Source organism: Labrus bergylta, chromosome 15 (assembly GCF_963930695.1).
Source record: "Labrus bergylta chromosome 15, fLabBer1.1, whole genome shotgun sequence".
Lineage (NCBI taxonomy): Eukaryota > Metazoa > Chordata > Actinopteri > Labriformes > Labridae > Labrus > Labrus bergylta.
Window position 1 is genome coordinate 6,020,905 of NC_089209.1, and position 19,216 is coordinate 6,040,120.

Sequence of the window (19,216 nt, forward strand, 5' to 3'; positions counted from 1 at the left end):
AAATCAGTACACCTACTCCATCATACCAACACCCTGCTCATAATGCCAAAGATTACTGCAAATGCAGAAGGCTCTAAATGGGTCATAGGCTAACAGACAAGCCTTCGTGATTATAACTTTCAGAGCTTTTCTCATTTAAACGGACAGAATCATGAGAACAAAGCATGGACTTATTTTTGTCGGCATCCTGCTTTTCTTTATTGTCCCACTGACTCCAAAGCTCTCTACTGATCTGTGGAGAATTAGCTTGGCACTTACAGCCGGCTCTTCACACACACACACACACACAAACTCCCACACTCACAAACACACACCTCCTGACACCAACTGTCAGCCGCTCAGTATGTGGGACACTACAGTTATCAACTACGCCTCATTTCACCCATTTAGCCTGGTGGCGTGCTGGCTCTAAAGGTTTTAGCACATCTGGCCAGCAGTGGATGGCTGTCAGTGGGCTTCTGTCTAATTTCACACCCTGCTAGCATCAGGCGTTTGGCGGTGTCACTGAGGTCTTGTTTTCGCTGTGATTTTTAGGAGGAAAAAGTGCTGCAATTTAGTGAAACGTTTGCACTATTAAGCTGGAAATACATTACAAGATCAATGTTTTGGGAGACTGGTCTGTTTATCACCCAATCTGTTAGAATGGCTCCATAGTCACTGCAATTTTGAGCCCTTTATGGTTGGTAGGCACCATGCAGACACTTAAATATACATAACTTTTAATGGGTGCTTTGCCAGAATGACAGAAATGTTTTAGAGTTTCCTGTTAAGCCTAAGCAAGGAAAGCAAATCCTGATCATGATTTTGTTCTGCCCTCAATTTAACTTACTTCTACGTGTGTGTTGTGTTTCTTTTCTTATGATTTTGAAAAGGTCCAAACATATTAACAACGGTTGAATTGTTGATAATGAGTTGAAACCACTAGATGTGCTGCCAGGGATCAAAGTAATTTGACTAATGATGATGTTGATAACAAGGAGGATAATTATGTTCTGAGTCTGCATTCACAGATGTCACAGAGAAGAAAATAGTCCGTGAACTATACGGCGGTGAGGAGGTGAAGTAAAGAATGGAGAGGAGAGGAGAGGAGAGGAGGAAGGCTCGATGAGACGAGTTCATCTTCTGCACTGGAGCTGGAGAGGTCATTTAACGAGCCAGCCGCGAGCTCTCTGGTCTTAAGAACAGGCATGCACACAGATACACGCACACACATCTCAAACCTGAGTGCTTCCAGCCAGTGTAGACCTCCTTCACATTCTTCTCTTCACTCTGCCTCACAGACTATATATGTTACTTTGCAGGCGTCAAAATGCTTGTTACCAGTCAGACTCAAGTTATCTTTTTCTTTTCTCGAGGTTTATCATATTTGTCGGTGGACAGTACTGCATTTACCTGTCACCTGTCACTGATTAATGTTATGCCATTAAGCAACCAACCTCTAGCAACTAAACCAGCATGTGCAGGAGACAATTTAAAACCACACCAGTGATGGATTATGTTTTAGAGCAGCAGTTCTCAATCGGTGAAGCAGAGAAAGAAAAAAAAAAAAAAACATTCAACCAAAATGTATGTAATGAAAAACTTTGCATTCCTGCGTTACTGTCCTGAATGTGAGAAAACACATTGTTAATGTCATATTTTCATTTCGCCATGCTAACTGGCAGCATCAAAACAAACTTTATCCTCGTTGTCTTCTTTTCTTGTCGTTCGTTTAATGGCAGGTAATCAGACTTACTGTCACCTACAGAGTATGAATGAACAACCCTACTAAATGTTCTTTCAAATAAAAATGCAGCAAACACGTTCTGCCACAAATGGTGACCCTGGTGACCAACTTAAAACCACTTCTTGACCCACTTTTGGGTCCCAACCCACCAGTTGAGAACCATGGTTTTTAGAGCATCTTTGAATAGATCTCTCAAGCCCATGTGCTTTTAAAGATTTATTTTTGGGGCTTTTTCGTGCCTTTAATGCTGAGATAGGACAGTGGATAGAGTCAGAAACCAAGGAGAGAGAACAGGGAATGACATGCGGAGGGGGGCCACGGGTGGAGGCGAACCCGGGGCCTACCGCTCGAGACGAGAGTCTCAACACATGGGACGCGCTCCCTAAGCCCATGTGCTTTTAATAAAAAGACTCAAAACTTGAGCTGAAACTGATTTATCAATCTCTTAAAAATGAAGTCCTGATAACTTACAAATCAGGCCGGTCAATGAAATGTTGACCTGCAAGATCTTGATGAATTAGTTGGATTTTTGTTGACATCTGAAGGTTTGGTGGATAATTCAGTTCTTGGAAAAACCAACGAAAAAGTACCTGACCTCACAACACACTCTACAAATATCTACTTTTGAGGTGCAACCTCTTTGAGCTTCATATGCTGTGTGAAACGTTGGAAGGCAGATTGATCTGAGAAGTTTCTGTTAGAATATAGAGCATAGCATATCTGGAAAAAACTAGGTAAGTTAACCATCTTTGGATGAAAGAATAGAAATAGTATAACTGACAGCTGGAGGGGATTTCTCCTAAAAGTGGATGTTCGGGAGGTAGAATTTAGCCAGAGGCAATGTGGAGTATAAAACAAGATGTAGCAGCTCAGCTGATTGAACAAAGCTCTCCTGACAAAACTAAATCCCAAAAAAATCCCATAAGGCCGATTTCTTTTTTCCCTCCGAGCTTACCTCCAGAGTAGTTAAGACGATTTTGGCTACAGAAGAAAAGTAGGCGTCCCACAGGAACTGAGTCTGCTGTCGGAGAGCCAGGATCCTGTCATGGCCCACAGACCGGGTAATGGAGGGAACCTGGAGGAAGAAAGGCAAGAAGACAAAAACCGACAGTGAGATGGATTCAGTTTGTTTTTAAAGCATGTTGAGAGAAAGGGAAGAGAATCAGTGTGTGGAAAAAAAAACAGGTGGAAGCAGACAGGTGGAGGAAGCATGAGTAATTATGCCGTCATGCAGAAAAGAAGAGAGGAGGGTCTCCTACTTCCTTTAAAGCTAATCTACCTCTACATCTCACTGTGTCTACAACTAACTAACCCCCCCGGATAGAATGGGACTAAAACCACCTGCTGACCATCTCTAATACTGTATTTACATTGTATGGTGGATACTTTTAAGTAAGTTACACTAAGAGTACTTCTACAGGTGTTCCCAGACTTTGCCATGGACTCTAGTGAAGACCCCCTCGTGCAAAATGGCTTAAATTGCTTGTGAATAATTATAGAAAATGTCAGAATCCTTCTTATCATTCCTCATCAAAGGAAGTAAGTGGCCAGCTGTCAGAGGTACAGCGATTTCCTTATAGGTCAGTGTCAGTCGTAGTGGCTGCTCGATTCTGATTGGTTTAGAGTATTTTTGAATTAAAGGATTGGCACAGAAAAAGAACATGTAGATATTGAGTTGCGGTGATTAATAACATCCAAAAAGACATTAAAATGAAGTTGTCACAAACAATGACAACCCTGGAGAGAGAGAGAGAGACGAGAGAGAGAGAGAGAGAGAGAGAGAGAGTGGGGAATGACATGCAGGAAAGGAGCCACAGGTTGGATTCAAACCCGGGCCGTCTGCTCTCGATGTCAAAGCCTATGTACATGGTGTGCACGCACTAACCTCTAGGCCACCAGCGCCCCCTGTCTATTATTGTTTATGAGCTTGGCAATTGATCCCAGCAGCAGCTAACATGGCTACATGAGTTGATAAGAAGTGGTAGTTTCAACAATATAAACCATTTATTCATATTTGTGATGAATAAATTAGGATGGTTGTGGCTCAGTTGGTAGAGTCGGTCGTCCCCTAACCAAAAGGTCGGGGTTCGATTCCTAGCTCCTGCAGCCACATGTCCAAAGTGTCTTCGGGCAAGACACTCAACCCCAAGTTGCTCCTGCTGCTTCGTCGGTGGTGTATGAATGGGTTAAGTTACTTTTAATGGTCACTTTACATATGCAACATCTGCCATCAGTGTGTGAATGTGGTGTGAATGTGTAGGTGTGTCATGCGGTGTAAAATCGCTTTGAGTGGTCAGAATACTAGAAAAGGACTAGAATTCCATTTACCATTATTCATTATCAAAGAAAAGTTTAGCATTTAAATTCAACATGAGTTGGAGAAGGGAACAGGTCGCTTTAATTTATAGTAAACAAAGTCTTATGAAAACACTCACAGCTTCTTCTGAGGTCTTTCTCTTTTAAACTCAATGTAAAGAAGAGCTACAAAATGTTCCTTTGTCAGATTTTTGTAAAATAAAAAGAAACAATTGTTGATTTTCTGCCCTTTTGTATCGACTAAGAAGCACAAATAGACGATGATTCCACCGGTTTAGATTCTTCAATCAATGAAAGACGCCCAAAAAGTCTCGGGTGCACCGAGGAGTCTTTTTGGCGACATCCAGGAGGTTTTTAATGTTTCTGTTCACGTCATGTGTCGACAGCAGAGCGAGCTTTAATTGTTCATCTCTCCGAGGACCAATACAAACAACAGCAATCACATCAGCCTCATTCTCTCCCCCTCCATTGACTCTAATAGTGTTTATGTTTCTCAGCAGGGGCACAGAGTGTGTGTCAGTGTGTGCGTGTGTGTTTGCTCTCCACAGGGGGGGATAGAAATGCTCCATATTAAACAGGCAGGTATTGCAGCTCTCAGTGATGTAATTGAAAGTAATGAGATTCAGTGTCTCAGCAGGTGTGGGAGCTGCGTTGTGTGTTGGGCGATGTGCTGAACAGAGAGTCTCAGTGTGAGTGTGACAGACGCACAAAGAGGACCGACATCCACGATCCATTTACCAACCATGAGCATCTTCTCACACCGCCACAACAACGCACACACACACAACGATTTCTGTAAAAATCTAGATTCTTATTTTCTGAGATTTTAAGCCTCTTAAAAGTCCTTTTCACTGCTCCTTACAGTTTTACAATTTAGAAGCTATCTTAAGGGCTATGATGCTTTGTGAATTACTTTCATATTTTCAAGGATCTAGTCTTAACTTTAAGGGGAAATTCTTAGAAAATGTCCTGATTCGAAGAATTTTCTTAGAAGTTGCTCCCGCTGCTTTGGAGGCGGTGTATGAATTTGTAGTTTAGACCTGCTGTGTTTAATCTAGCAAACATAAGAACATAAGAAAAATATACATATTACACCTTAAGGACCACTCTACCTTATTTCTTAGTGATGAGAGCATTTGTTTTGTTAAAGTATGACCACTCTGTTCACATGTCTTACATACTCTTTCCTGTCCCTGCTCTCTCTCTCTCTCTCTCTCTCTCTCTCTCTCTCTCTCTCTCTCTCTCTCTCTCTCTCTCTCTCTCTCTCTCTCTCTCTCTCTCTCTCTCTCTCTCTCTCTCTCTCGAGCTATTTCATTGTTATAGTGGAAGCGGAGGTGTGGAGGAAACAATCAGAATAAAAAAAACTGCAGGGAAAACATTTCAACAGCTGACAGTCCTCACCAGCTTGAATGTGCCTGAGGTTTCATGGCGTGTGTTTGAAAACTTTACAGATCATTACTGAGCGTGCTGCTCTCGGAGGTTCAAACACGTCCTAATCAGTCGTCATGTGTTGGGTTTGTCATGTTGTGCACTCAGTATTATTCGTTTGTATCTTTGTCTTCCTGTTCTTCTAAATGAATTCATCAATGTCCGCTAAAGAAACAAATTTTAATATTAATGGGAAAAGTTTTGTTCAACATTAGTCATACGTGTTTGTTTTTAATGTTTCAAACTGTCAGTGCATGAACCCTGCTGCAGACGTTTTATCAGCTTGGTAAACAACAATTAGCGTGCTTTTAGAGGAAACGAATCAAACCCATCATTATTCCATCATTATGAGTCTGTTATGAGATGCTATATGTCATGTAAAAGCCAAGTTTTGATACGTTAATAGCACAGTATGTAAATCAGATCAAACCAAAAATAAAGAGGATGTCGAGGCTGGCGGGGAATCATGGGAGTTCTCTGTGCTATCCCCCACCCCAGATGAAAACGAACTCTGAGTTGACCGTAGTGAAGACGAACGGGCGAAACCGACCTAAGAAAGAGGATATGTTTGAGGTAATGAACATAGCATAACATGGGTTCTGTCCATTTTTATTTATTTTGATATTTTAATGGACGTTAAGAAACACACAGTTTCACACCTGCTGCCCGGGGGGGGGGGGGGGGGGGGGTGTGGGTCACACAGGTGGCACGCACAGTAATATAGAGAGTAATTAGACAAAGTAAATATCACGAGCTCAGCCTGCTGCTGTAATTAAAGCGAACAGGAGGCGAGCCAATCGTAGAATAATCCTCCTCGGATAAAAATAGTTCCTGGCGGAGGTGTGAGTGACTGTGAATATCACAGCTGTCACGTCTGAGAGAAATAGAATTAAGTACAATCCACACCGCTGCAATTAGACTCCGTCATTCCTCTGAGCGGGAACTGAAGTCTGCTCTTCAGTTATGTGTTCGGGGTGTGTTTTCAATCATTGGGAGGCAAACTCACCACTCATGTTGGTAACAACTTCCCATTGAATGGACGTGCAACTCTGCTCTAAAAACACCAATGACTGATGTTTTAGAGGACGGGAAGAACCCTTAGATTGTGGAACAAATGAAGTGTACCTTCAAGGGACAAACAACAATGTTCTAACAAGACCAGCCCCTGCAGCATGCAAATGTTCATCATGTTTAACACAGGATGTATTTGTATGAAACATAATGACATCACCAACGCACCTGTGAAGTGATTACCTTAAAGGTAAACGCCTTAGCTTTCTCATGCAAGAGTATTGTTTTTATTTAAAAAGGGTGATGCGGTGTGATAGAAATCAAGCTATAAACGGTCGCAGCCCTTTCTGCACGTTTTACAACCCACATCTGCTCAAAACATTTTTATAGAGACTCCTGATCCGTGTGCTGCCTGTCCTCTGGGTTTGAATGGGCCCCAGCTGGATCTGTGCGATCGCTCAGGGGGGGAGGGGGGGGGGATCTGGAGCCAGAGAGGACAATTATATCAGGGAAGATGTTGGCATTTGAGCAGACAGTCACTGAATTAGCCGATGCAGAAAAGGGCACATCTTATCTTTTCCATGCTGTACAGTTTAAAGGAGGTTTACTCCACGTCAGATTACTGCGCTGTAGCTTTTACCAACCTTTATCTTTATACTGCTTCTTTTTTTCAACTGGATAATTTACTGTTTGTTTCCTACAGGCTGTTAAAGTACCACACATGTTTATTGTTGTTGTTGTTAAGCTAAGTTATTTAGCCATTAGTGACGACTCCAGAAGCAGCAATGACACTTTTGCGACAGAAATGTAATTTGAAGTCGAGGACCTCCCTTCTCCAGAGTGTCCAGATGTGTTACCTGCAGCAGCAGTCTCTCATCTCCAATGATGGCGGCTTTCCTCCAGTCGATGACTTCAGAGAAAGGAAGCTCCCAGCCGTTACTCAGGATAACCGGGATACACGCCGCCTGTGTGAGGAAGAGAAAAGTGAGAGAAAGGGAATGAATATGACTAGAAGCTTGTTTTTTGAAGGAAACCTTGGTTGAATAAAAGATCATGTAGGGTGTAAAAACCCCATAAGGGACCTCCCTTTTTGAAAGAGAGACTTTCAACTTGGCTCCAGTCTGACAGAAAACCACTGTTTGATCGTTTTATTTAGATTTATTTGCTTAAAAATCTTCATGAACAGAATTATTTTCTGAACTGAAAAAACACAAATCTACTCTGCTCTGCCCACACTGTTGTAGACGTCTAGCAGAAACGCAAGAACGTTTTAAAAATGTTTTTATGAAAGGCATGGGTTGGTAATATTCGAGAAAAAAAAAACTAGCACGATTTTGAAAGTATAGCATTCCCTCAGTGCTGCGTCTGCACCCACCCCCTCCCCTCTGTGCTCCCTCAAAAGCCACGCCCCCTCACTTACATGCGCGAGTGCCGTTGCTCCAGAAGCGGACCTCAGCTCATCGCTTGAATTGTGTACAAACTACGTCGTCTCGTTCAGCGTTAAGTAAACACTAAACTTTAAAAACAATACATTAAAAAATGTGAATATTTAACTGCTCACAACGGCCAACGACTAACTCACAGGATAATCTCCGTCATCGCTGAAGAACTGAGTGTGGGCTCGTGCACGCAAGGGGTAGAGAGCGAGCAGGGAGGAGTGATTGGTTCATCAGATTGGTACCTCGTGGCAGACATTTGTCAAAGTTTTTACAGGCTTACAAACTGCTACAAATGACAGATTTCCTTCGTTCCTTTTTCAGAGCACATGAGTTATTAATTTCTGTCAGGACCTAAAGACAATTTCAATCAAAATCTTAAAAAGTGGATCTGGAGGAAATTACCAACCCTGCCTTTAAGAGTCATAGGATAATATATCAGTGTTTTCAGTGTTATCTGTCCATCTGGTGGACATACGTCTTTAGGCAAGATCTTAATTGAAGGGTTTCCACCCTGCAACAACTTGTGGGTAATAAATCTTCTGCTCTACTAAAAAGTATGCATTAAAATGTTATTTGATCAAAAGAGGGAGTGAGGGAGATTATTAAGCAGAAGTTTAAAGAAGCGGAGCGCTGAGAGGATCTATTTTTCCTTCCATTGAGGGATTTATCCTCTTAGGTACTTTCTGTCCGATGAGACTCTTTCAAATTGTTCCAAGTTCCAGTTTTTTGCAGAAACAAATGAAGCTGCCAAAAAGATTAAGGACAACGTTTAATGTATTTATTTATTTCCCAGTGTGCGTGAGTATTTAGAGGATTCATTAATGTGAACTCATTCATCAGGAGCTGCTTTCATTCCCCACAGGAGGGTCTTTCAACATTTCATCTGTGGTTAATGGACAGAAGTGTATTTTTCCCTCTGCTGTACGGTGTAACTCTGTGTTAAAGGAGAAAATGTGTTGTTTTCTGGATCATTTACTTCACTTTAGGCATCACTTATAAGCCTGTGGTTTACTTTATTCATACTTTTAGCTTTAATTCTATCACAAATATTTAATGAATTGTTTTTTGGAAGCCAAATCCTGTTATCGGAGAAAGCAGTTTGGATTTAAAATACTTCAGAAAGTCACACTAAAGTGGACAAAGCTGAATGGTTAACGTATTTCAAACTTTTTCAAAGCTATGTAGTTTTTATTGAACGTATAGAGAAGGAGTGATTTAGCAGAAATTAGTTTTAAATGCAAACACTAGAGAGGGAATGTCACCGTCCTGTCAGGTGGGGATAAAAAAAAGTTTACAGGTTTTGGCTCAAAGATTTAAAGGTTTCAAAAAAAATGTGGCGGAGGTGAAGCTATGCCTCTAACTAGTGTTGTAGTCAACTGACTGGTGTTGATTTAAAATCCAGAGTCCGCCATGTCTGAGACCGAGACAAGACCGAGTAAAAGTGCTTTCGATTCCGAGACCTTCAAAAAGTTGTCTAGAGACCGGTGTTGATTTCAAGACTGATTTCTACAACACGACCCTTTGAACCCAAACGAGTCTGCCATCACTGATGCTGTTCACATCCAGTTGCTAATAATAATTTGAGTCTTTTTCACAAGCAGATAAAACTACTGAGTCAACCACTTATTTGTCCCAGATGTCGCTTGATTGTTGATTGCGTTCTCACTGCAAACAATCCGCTTCAGGATTCGATTGAGGCGACCCCTTTCAGGCGATCTTGGCTCGCTTGTTTTGTTTGGCATTAGAGCGCGATTGCTGTGTTCACAAACATCCAAACATCATAGCCAACGAGGCAAACGCCACCTTGGACCTGATGTTTGGACATCAGTTTAAACCAATCCCAATCATACACATTCACATTCACATTCTGCCCGAGCAGCAGGGGTAGTATCGTTGAGAGACAAACGCCACCTTGGCCCCCTAAGAACAACTCCACATATCCCATATCAAACCTGCTATGGCTTCATTGTAATGACGCGCCGTACGGTCTGATTTGTATATTTCTGGTCTGAATAATGGAGCCGTGTCAGAGAAAAAAAACTTCAATAAGTCTGGTATTTCATTTAAAGTTCAAGTTGGACCGGAGTCTCCATCAAGTGAAGCCACGAGATTAAAGGAGATTCACAAAATGCCGAGTGCATGATCAGTGACCTGTCCATGCACATTCTCGCTGCTTTGATTAGTCTGGCTTTGTGCGATCACTCTCTCTCTCTTCTGTTCTCATCCCATCCCTCCATAACCCTCTTACATGTCTTTATATTTCTCACTTCTGTGCTGACTCCTGAAAAGTGATGATTAGTACACCTTTGCTTCTTTTCCTTTCTCCCACCTTTTATTCTCATTTCACCTCTCTCTCAAACAGGTCTGATTCACTCTTAAAAAAGCCATTAAAATAATTGACATGCCTCTAAAAGGAAAGTTTAATTAAAGTTTAGCTCATTATTCCTGCCACTCATTCTTTCCATTACTTTGTACATCTTTCAATAAAAAATAAATCATTGATTCTCCAGTGTCCACACAAAGTTTCATCCTTTCTTTTGTTCAGATTTTTGATTAGAAACTGAATATTTTGAATGCCAAACATCAAATTACATTTTAAAAAGAAGTTGAGTTTATTTTGAGTTTTTCGTCAATGCGTCACCTGCCAAAGACTGCAGGAGGGTATGATTATGAGATTAATTTATGAATGTGTATCAGATAAAGTAAAGTAACTAAATATGCGGGAGTGAAAATTGTCAGTCGTCAAACTGACTACACAAAAAAAATGTTAAAAAATTATCCCCCTAAACCCTGAACTGTCAGTATACACTTCACCATGTTTCTCTAACACTAACATGTGTCCCTAGTCTGTCTTCAAACCCCCCAAATATGAGAAAAGTCCATCCTCTCAGTCTTCTGCCTGCTCCACTTTTAAGAAAATGTGTGCTCAAACAGGCCGTTTGGAGATTTTCCCTTCATGACATCACAAAGGGCAGTAACCCCTCCCCCAGGTGGGTGACACTCCCACAGCTAGGTGTTTGTTCTGCCCTCTGAGTCTGCCTTCTCACCGTAAACAATATAGTACATGGAGCGAGAAAGCCCGAGCTGACCCAAGTCCTTCCAGAGAGGGGGCGTGGTCAGACACAGCTCATTTACATATTTGAAGCTACAGACACAGAAACAGCCTGTTCTGAGCAGGGCTGAAATAGAGGGGTTTATAGGCATGATCAAGTACAGGATCAGAGTGGATTTAGAACAACACTTCACAGACATGTTCTGGGGAGCTCTGAGACTTATTTAAACTTATTGAAAATGAGGAGAATATGTGACCTTTAATGGCTTGTAGTATGAATGACAGACGATAAGTGGTTTGCGATCACACAGTCCCCAGCAGCAGACATAGATATCAATAAACACAGACAGACCTGCAGGGCCTCCAGGAAGCGAAAGGATCCCAGTCGTCTGCCGCGGGGCACCAAGCAGAAACTGGAGTTGTGGAGCAGCTCCTGGTAGTCGAACCTACGGCACAGAGAAATCACTAAAGGTTAGAAGAAGACAGAAGTACACATATGAAACCAAAAGGTAAAAGCACCCCAGAAAAGTTACCAAAGAAAAGAGTTTTATTACATGAAGCGACTTTTCCCAGAGTACAAGCACATTTTAAGACAGCACAATTAAACATGCAGTACCCTGATTCAGAGAAATGGAAGAGAAGAGATAAAACAACAGAGAGAAAGAGTGACTTTGTAGAATCCAAAGTAGATATTTTCAGGTAATTTTCCTGGGTACAAGAAAGAAAGAAAGAAAGAAAGAAAAGTGTAAAAAGTATGTCAGACCCTTTAACCTGTTTATTGAGTTGTCATGTCCTCAGGTTCTACGATAATAACAGTAATAAAATATTCACTTTTTATCACTGATTATTGTCTTACCCTGAATCCCTGTCACCACTAAACTTCTTCTTCAATGCCTTAGGAAATGTTGACCAAACTGAGATCCCGGAATACAGGAATTTAAACATGTACATAATGTACTCCTTAGGGCCTTTCAGATAGGACACAGTGGTGTCAGAGCGCCCTGCACTGATGTTACATTTTTTTTTAACTTGGACACTGTTTGACATAACCGTAGCTCGTCCAATAGGAGGGAATATCAGATCACAACAAACGGTGTCCCACTTACCAGGGCGGAGGCAAGAGAGCTTTTGTTTGGAAAAGAAGTTTCCAACAGTTTGGGCGTAGCAGGTGTGTTTAAAACAGCAGGAGAAATGTGTGTCATGCTTGTGAAGCAGCTGTTAGGAGCCCTGAGGATTTCATGGACCCTCTTCTTTTATGCTGCTCGTGTCCAGCAGAAGAAAGGTCAGGGCTTTCTACTGAATAGTGGACAGACACAAATATACTGTGCATCATAAAAGTAGCTATTGTTTTGACTGAATGGTTTCAGCCACCTAGAAACTTGCACCGTTGCTTTGTGAGTGTGCGTGCTCCCCTTCTGCTTTGCTGCCAACCCCAGAGCATCCTATTGGGAACGTCGTTTACACTCGTCTTCTCTATGATAATCATAACACTCATAACGTTGACTTCCCGACAATACCTGCAATCCATTTGATGCTCCCATGTTTTACACAGATCAAAAGCGTCATATGGGAATGTTGAAATCTTGAAAATAAAATTGTCTGTACAAATGACAAACTGTATTCTCTGAAGCTTAACGTTCAAACACTCCCAACATATACAGTATGTACTGATAGCTGGACTGTTCCAAGCAGCCCAAAACTTGAAGAATTTTTCAAATATAAGGAAGTCAATACTGTCTGGGTAAAAGTGGCCGACTTTAGAGCTCTGGTGGTTTGTGTGTGGTTGTGTGTGTGTTTGTGTCTATCTGTGTGTCGGTGTGTGTGAGTGCACATGATCTCGGGGCTGGCCTGAGGAGATTTCTGATTGCAGCCTAATCTGTCTGGGGATCAACTGTCCCCGCAACTGCACCACCAGACACCTAGACACCTGTGTGTGTGAATATATGTGTGTGTGTGTGTCCACCTGCCTGGAAAGCTCCCTCTATATATATATGTGGGTGTGTGTGTGTGTGTGTGTGTGTGTGTATGTGTGTGTGTACACCTGCCTGTAAAGCTCCCTCTATATGTGTGTGTGTGTGTGTGTGTGTGTATGAGAGAGCGTCTCAGTTATCACTTACTGCTGCCACTGTGCACGTGTGTGTGTGTGTGTGTGTGTGTGTGTGTGTGTGTGTGTGTGTGTGTGTGTGTGTGTGTGTGTGTGTGTGTGTGTGTGTGTGTGTGTGTGTGTGTGTGTGTGTGTGTGTGTGTGTGTGTGTGTGCATGCGTGCGTGTGAGAGTGGATGAGGCCAGAATAAGATGTCAGGTAGCCTCAGACAAGGTCATCGTAAAAGGAAATCCTCTGAGACAGACAGACACGCATACAGAGAGCAGCTGTCAAACACAAGGACAGTTATTGGAGAATAAAAAAACACACAGTTTGACTTCAGTAAAATCTCACCTCACCACTAAGATCTTCTGTTTACGAATGGCCATGTCCCTTTGCATCAATTCCCGCATGATAAGGTTTTGTGATGCCATCTTAAACTCAAATGAAAAAGCCTGGAAATCTGTAGTTCTTTCTTTTCAGTCAGGTTTAGTCTTGAAGTATACTTGATTTTAGCCTTGCCTTGTGTTCTCAACCAGCTGCTATCATAAACTTTATTGTTCACATAAACGAGTGTGCAGTATGTGTGTTACAAGAGAAAACCTCTGGAGGGCGCACAAGAAAGCTCAGGCCTCTTTAACTGCTTCTTCTGTTCATGTGCAAACAGCATGCTCCAAACAGACACAGGGCAGCTATCATGTGCATGCAAACGCTTTGTTTAAATCAAGCATACCTCCTCCCTTAGATGTCATGAAGGAAAAGCTTCTATTGTCCTGAGCTGCAGCCTCTTTCTTGACTCTGGACAAGTGAGCACCGAAGGGTTAATGAATACTGATAGACTCTACATGGACAATACACTAACACTGAATCCTGTGATACTGAGCTTATAAGGTGGAATTGTAAAAATGGAATTATCACCAGAAAGGTGACCGTAAACTGACCACATTGAACAGAAATAAGGGCAGTTAGCATCGCCACTTAGCATTGCAGAAAAAGAAACATTTTGTGAGCATTCACAACGTCTACATTTTGTGTTGCACCAGCTACACATGAATCTATCATTTGTCCATATAGTTCATAAGGTTCAAATAAAAAAACATGTGAAACCATGTTGCAACATTAAAACAACAGACTATATAAAACATGGACGTATAGATTCCATGACATCACCTATTGGTTACATTTTGCCTCCATGCAAACAGCCTCAACTTGCCCACCTGTAGGTCAACTCATACGGCCAAAGGTCAGAAACATTGTACGTAACTCCACGCCTTCATGAAGTCAAACGGATGAGTTTTAATAATAATAAAAAAGCAATAGAGACCAAATTAACACGTTTAATTCTGCTTTAAAAATGTGTATTTAAGGGGCGCTGGTCATGAAGTGGTTAGTGTGTGCGCCCCATGTTTGGAGGCTATGGTCCTGCAAGCGGGCGGCCCAGGTTCCAATCCAAACTGTGGCTCCTTTCCCGCATGTCATTCCCCTCTCTCTCTCTCTCTCTCCCTGATTTCCATCTCTATCCACTGTCCTATCTCTCCATTAAAAGGCACAAAAAGCCAAAAAATACATTTTTTAAAAAGTATATTTTAACAGGGAACCAGATGGGATTCACCATCTTTTGCTTCCTCAAGTGGACACTCGAGGTACTGCAGCTTTTTAAAAATATTTTCCGCATTAACTTCCGTGTGTCAGGGGGCTTACAACTCGCCTCGGCTTCAGCTATTAGACTGAAAACAGAATTTTCCAGCGTGGAGACCACCATCGATGGGACTCCAAAGCCCCCTGCAGTTACAGAAGAGTGACGTCACTCATGGCTTCGTCCATTAATATTTAATGCTTGCAAAACTAAATGTCAATTCAAACAAATGATAACTCTGCTAGATAAGTTAGCCACCAAGTTAGCCAAATGTTCCATTACACTTACACACTTTCAGGATCTATAATCTGAAGTTGCCTCGACTCAAATGTTGTTTATTGGGGGCAACACATATATTTTTAAAATAGAGCTGAATTGAGTTGAGTTATTTTAGTTAGTAATTTAACACCCATGACACACAGTAAGTAGGTGAAGGTTTAATTTAAGAAGAGTGGGTGCAGCTGGCTCCCGGTTATCATTTGGCGAGGCAGCTTTTATTGCAGTGGCCTTGCATCATGATCATCTGTGGCAAAGACTCGAGCTTCTGCAAATGTTGGAAGCCAGATGGTCCAGGTGAATCATGGGGAGCTGATATGAACCAGGTAACCTCGCCGACTGTACTGCTGATCAAAAATCCTGGAAACCCACAAGGCGCTACGATTCTACCTGGCAATCACATCCTGCTTTTTGAGGGTCACGGATGGTGCGAAGAAGCTTGGGGTAAAAAATGATCTAGGTTGGATAAAGCAAACACCAGACTTCATAGAGTCTTCAGCCCAGGTTGCCACAGGTTATTTTTTCTCCCAGGTCTTGACATTGATTGACTCTGCAGCTCCAGCTTTGATGCCTTATCATACCTGTGTTTCCTGGTATGTAAGAGATTCAGAGTAAGTAGAGGTTCAGGCACTTCATTTCTGAGAAAACAAAAACTGCCTTCCTTTCTATTCTGGTTAAGACATGATATGGCGGTAAATGTCTTTGGGGTAGAGAGATCTCTCTGAGATACAGATGGCACTTCCTCTTTTCTGTTTTTTATTGTCAGTAACTTTCCAATCTTCATTTTAAGAAATGGAAAAACTAAAATAAGACGGTAAAGACACAATATCGCTTTAAAAACAAGTGATTAAAACCCATTAGTTGTAAAACACCAAGATGGCACAACCAAAAGTGGCAATAACCAACTTCAAAAAAGGGGATTCACAAACCAATGGGTGACACTCTCCTTTTTTCCCGGTCCAATGGAGCACTCGTACCGCCAAATTCGGCCCTTGACCATCCAACCTTTTTCCCAAAACCAGACACCTCTTCATGCTCTCTACCTACAGACTGCTATTTATCTGTCCCCTCACTGTCCACACTCACTGCACTTCAAGTGGAAAAGGTCAGTGATCAAGGACAAGCACTGGTCGCTGCTGCTCCTCAGGAAGAGAGGGGCCACTTAAATGTGAGGGAAGCCCTTTGACACGTCCTGTGACATTAATATAGTTGGAGTAGATCCCAAGAGAGACTGGGGGGGAACCAAGCGGAGCTACCAGGGAATCCCAGTAGTTACCAGGAGGAAAGATAGAGGACATTTTGGCTGCTGTATCAGGTGTTGTGACCCAGATATCTTCATTATAATACTCCTACATATCATTTTGATAGTTTATTGTACATATAGATATGTGTGGTTTGTCAAGTTTGTAGCTTACCTTCAGTTTTAACACCTTTGTGGATGTTAGTTCACGTACCTCGTCCTGTTATTATCCAATTTCAACAAGGTACACGACTTTTCTCAAGAACTAAGGGGAACAGCTAATACACATCTGGTCCTTTGGCCACCATCCATAAAAACATATCTTAATACAGCTTGTAGATAAAGTGTAGGTGCAGAACGCTGTGTGGATTCAGAGTATTTCTCTCTGTTTGTGTCCATTATAGAAACCGAGAGACAGACAGGAGAGACACCGAGCTGGATGAGACTCAGAGTGAGGGGATTAAAAATCAATACGTGCCACTGAGAATCACTCAAGAACATTTTAGCTGAAAAACAAAAGAAATAGTGTAAAGTAAAAGACTCTCTCTCTCAGCAGAAGGCTCTACACTCGACACAGTGTCGGTGAAAAATGTGAATTAATTGTGAAGAAAAAACACTCCACAACACAAAGGTGTGCTTCGGGACATCTGAGCCTATAGGCTGACTGCGGCCTAAGAGAGCTGAAGACAACATTAAGGACAGAAAACTACAGTCTGTCAATCAACCTGTTAACCAAGCAGTGCACGACAGATTATATTAAGCTTTTGTGTGTGCTCAAAATACACAAAAGTATTGGCTTTATAGTACGCATGCATTCCTCTAACAGAAATGAACACCTGATCAAAAGACAGCTGGTGTATTTTCATGTTTGTGTTGCGTTTAAGGACCGCCCTGCCCGATATTCTGACCAGCAGCCTTTCCTTTAAAATCATCTCCCAATCTCTGCATGCTGTACTTTTAATCCTTTGTTCATTTTTCTCTCCTTTTTTTGGTAACGTTTCTGAGGAACACATTTCTCACTGTACGTTCAAGTTGTTCAATTTATTTCCATTGTCTCATAAATTGCACAAGCGAGCAACATTTTTGCCCCGTTTGCTCTTTTTATGAACAAACGTTGTTTTTCTCTTCAAGGACAACCCCGGTGTGTGTCTCTGCTTCATAATTAATGGAGCCACACACAATGTATGTGAGGCCTCACACGCACACACACACACACACACATATTGAACGATTACACCAGTAGGGACAACTAGACTTTCTGTTTGTGTTTGTGTGTAGATATCAAACTTGATGCCATTTATAGTTTTACTAGTTTTAGTATTTTGTATTTTTAATGATAAATATTGAGTATTGACTCCTCACACTCTTATGAGTGTAACTTTTCCAAAACATATTTTTTTTAAATCTTATTTTAATTTCAATGTCTTGCATTAAAGTTAACGAGAAGTCATAGACTTTTATATACTTTTTTAGTTGTAAAAAATAGAAGTTATAATTATATGGAGCTCAGCGTGAATTCAAGCAGGAAGACTTTTTATATTCTCACACACATTTATTCATTTTCTTCATTCTACGTAGCCCCTCCCTCTCTTCCACTTCCTCCGTCTCCCTCCTCTGGTGATCAGCTGATTTGGTTCGTGTACTCTTTAAGTAATAATCCAACCAGATTTTGCCACAGCCTCTCTCAACCAATCATCCTGATGCTGTCTAATTTTAAAAAAGCTTTTCTCTCTCTTCCACAGTCAGTTTGTCATTTCAGTGCGATCGCTGCAACCGTCCATTCACCTTTCAGATACAGCCTCAAAAACCCACTCCTCATCACATTCTGCATTCTTCTAGAAACACCACCAGGGTCTAGACTCCATCGGGGGGGGGGGATCCTATCCTGCTGTCGGCCTCGCTACCCCTCTGAGTGCATGAAGTCATCATGATGGAGTCTAATCCCAAAAGACATTGTATATTTATCTTTTCCTAAGCTGTTAAATACATTTTTGTAAACTCTAACATAAGTGTCTCCTGATTTAAATAATCATCACACTGCTTCAGTCTCCTGAGGTCTGTTAGGTTACTTTTATGTCACATGTGTTTGTCACATTATATCTGTGCCCACTTTTCCCCACTGACTCCCATAGTTTGCCGTCTCCTTTTCAACTTGACGCACTCTCACGAGCTGAAAACAGAAAACGAAGAAGATCGAGTGTGAGGTTTGATACATTTATCCCAAAATGGGAGTCACAAGGAGAGGCACCCTCGGCAGAACAAGATGTGAAGCAGCTGTGATTTATGAAGTCAGGCCGGGAGCTGAGGGGGGGGATTGTGTGTTTCTGTGTGAGGACACGTGTGTGAGTGAAAGCTGTTGGGAGAGGAACAGAGGATTTGGGTGCCAAAACATGTTTGGATTTGTGTGTGGCAGCAAAGCAAACATAAGCGGTTTGACAGCAGTCCTGTACAGAGGCCATAGTCCTCCAAGCGGACAGCCCGGGTTTAAATCCGACCAGTGTATTCTTTCCCCCATGTCATTCCTCTCTCTCTCTCTCTCTGTCTCTCTGTCTCTCTGTCTCTCTCTCTGTCTCTCTGTCTCTCTGTCTCTCTGTCTCTCTCTCTGTCTCTCTGTCTCTCTGTCTCTCTCTCTCTCCATTTTCTGACTTTATCCACTGTACTGTCTCTAACTAAAACTCTAACATAAGACTTTTGGAAGTTCTTATTAGAGGTTTTAAAGATACAAAGTATGAAAAACTCAGGAGACTGAGGAGGAGGTAGAGGACCCAGGTGCAGACAGCAAAATCAAGATTTATTAGTACAAAAGCCTAAAAGGCAAAAACAGAGAACAAAACAAACGCAGGAGAACACAGGAGAAGGAAAAACACGATGAGTAACCGCAAGGAAAAATCTCAGGAATCAACCACAGGTGTGAGAAACAAGACACATGTGAAACTAATGGGCAATCAAAGAGGAGGGAAAACACACAAAGGGAGGAAATGAAACTAGACAAGTAACACGATGGGACAA

The 19,216-nt window shown here is 41.8% G+C and overlaps 2 protein-coding genes across 2 annotated transcripts in view; both read right to left on the reverse strand.

Annotated features, from left to right (window-relative positions):
- c15h1orf131 (chromosome 15 C1orf131 homolog) overlaps positions 1 to 19,216 on the reverse strand; it is a 282,944-nt gene that overhangs the window by 91,629 nt on the left and 172,099 nt on the right. The gene's annotated exons all lie outside the window — the stretch shown is intronic.
- Positions 1 to 19,216, reverse strand: part of LOC109986428 (exostosin-1) — a 183,690-nt gene that overhangs the window by 36,588 nt on the left and 127,886 nt on the right. The window contains exons 4-6 of the mRNA XM_065963908.1: positions 11,325 to 11,418; positions 7,339 to 7,446; positions 2,682 to 2,801 (exon numbers count right to left, since the gene is read on the reverse strand). Of these exons, the coding sequence (XP_065819980.1) occupies positions 2,682 to 2,801; positions 7,339 to 7,446; positions 11,325 to 11,418 (322 nt within the window). The remainder of the gene's footprint in view (positions 1 to 2,681; positions 2,802 to 7,338; positions 7,447 to 11,324; positions 11,419 to 19,216) is intronic.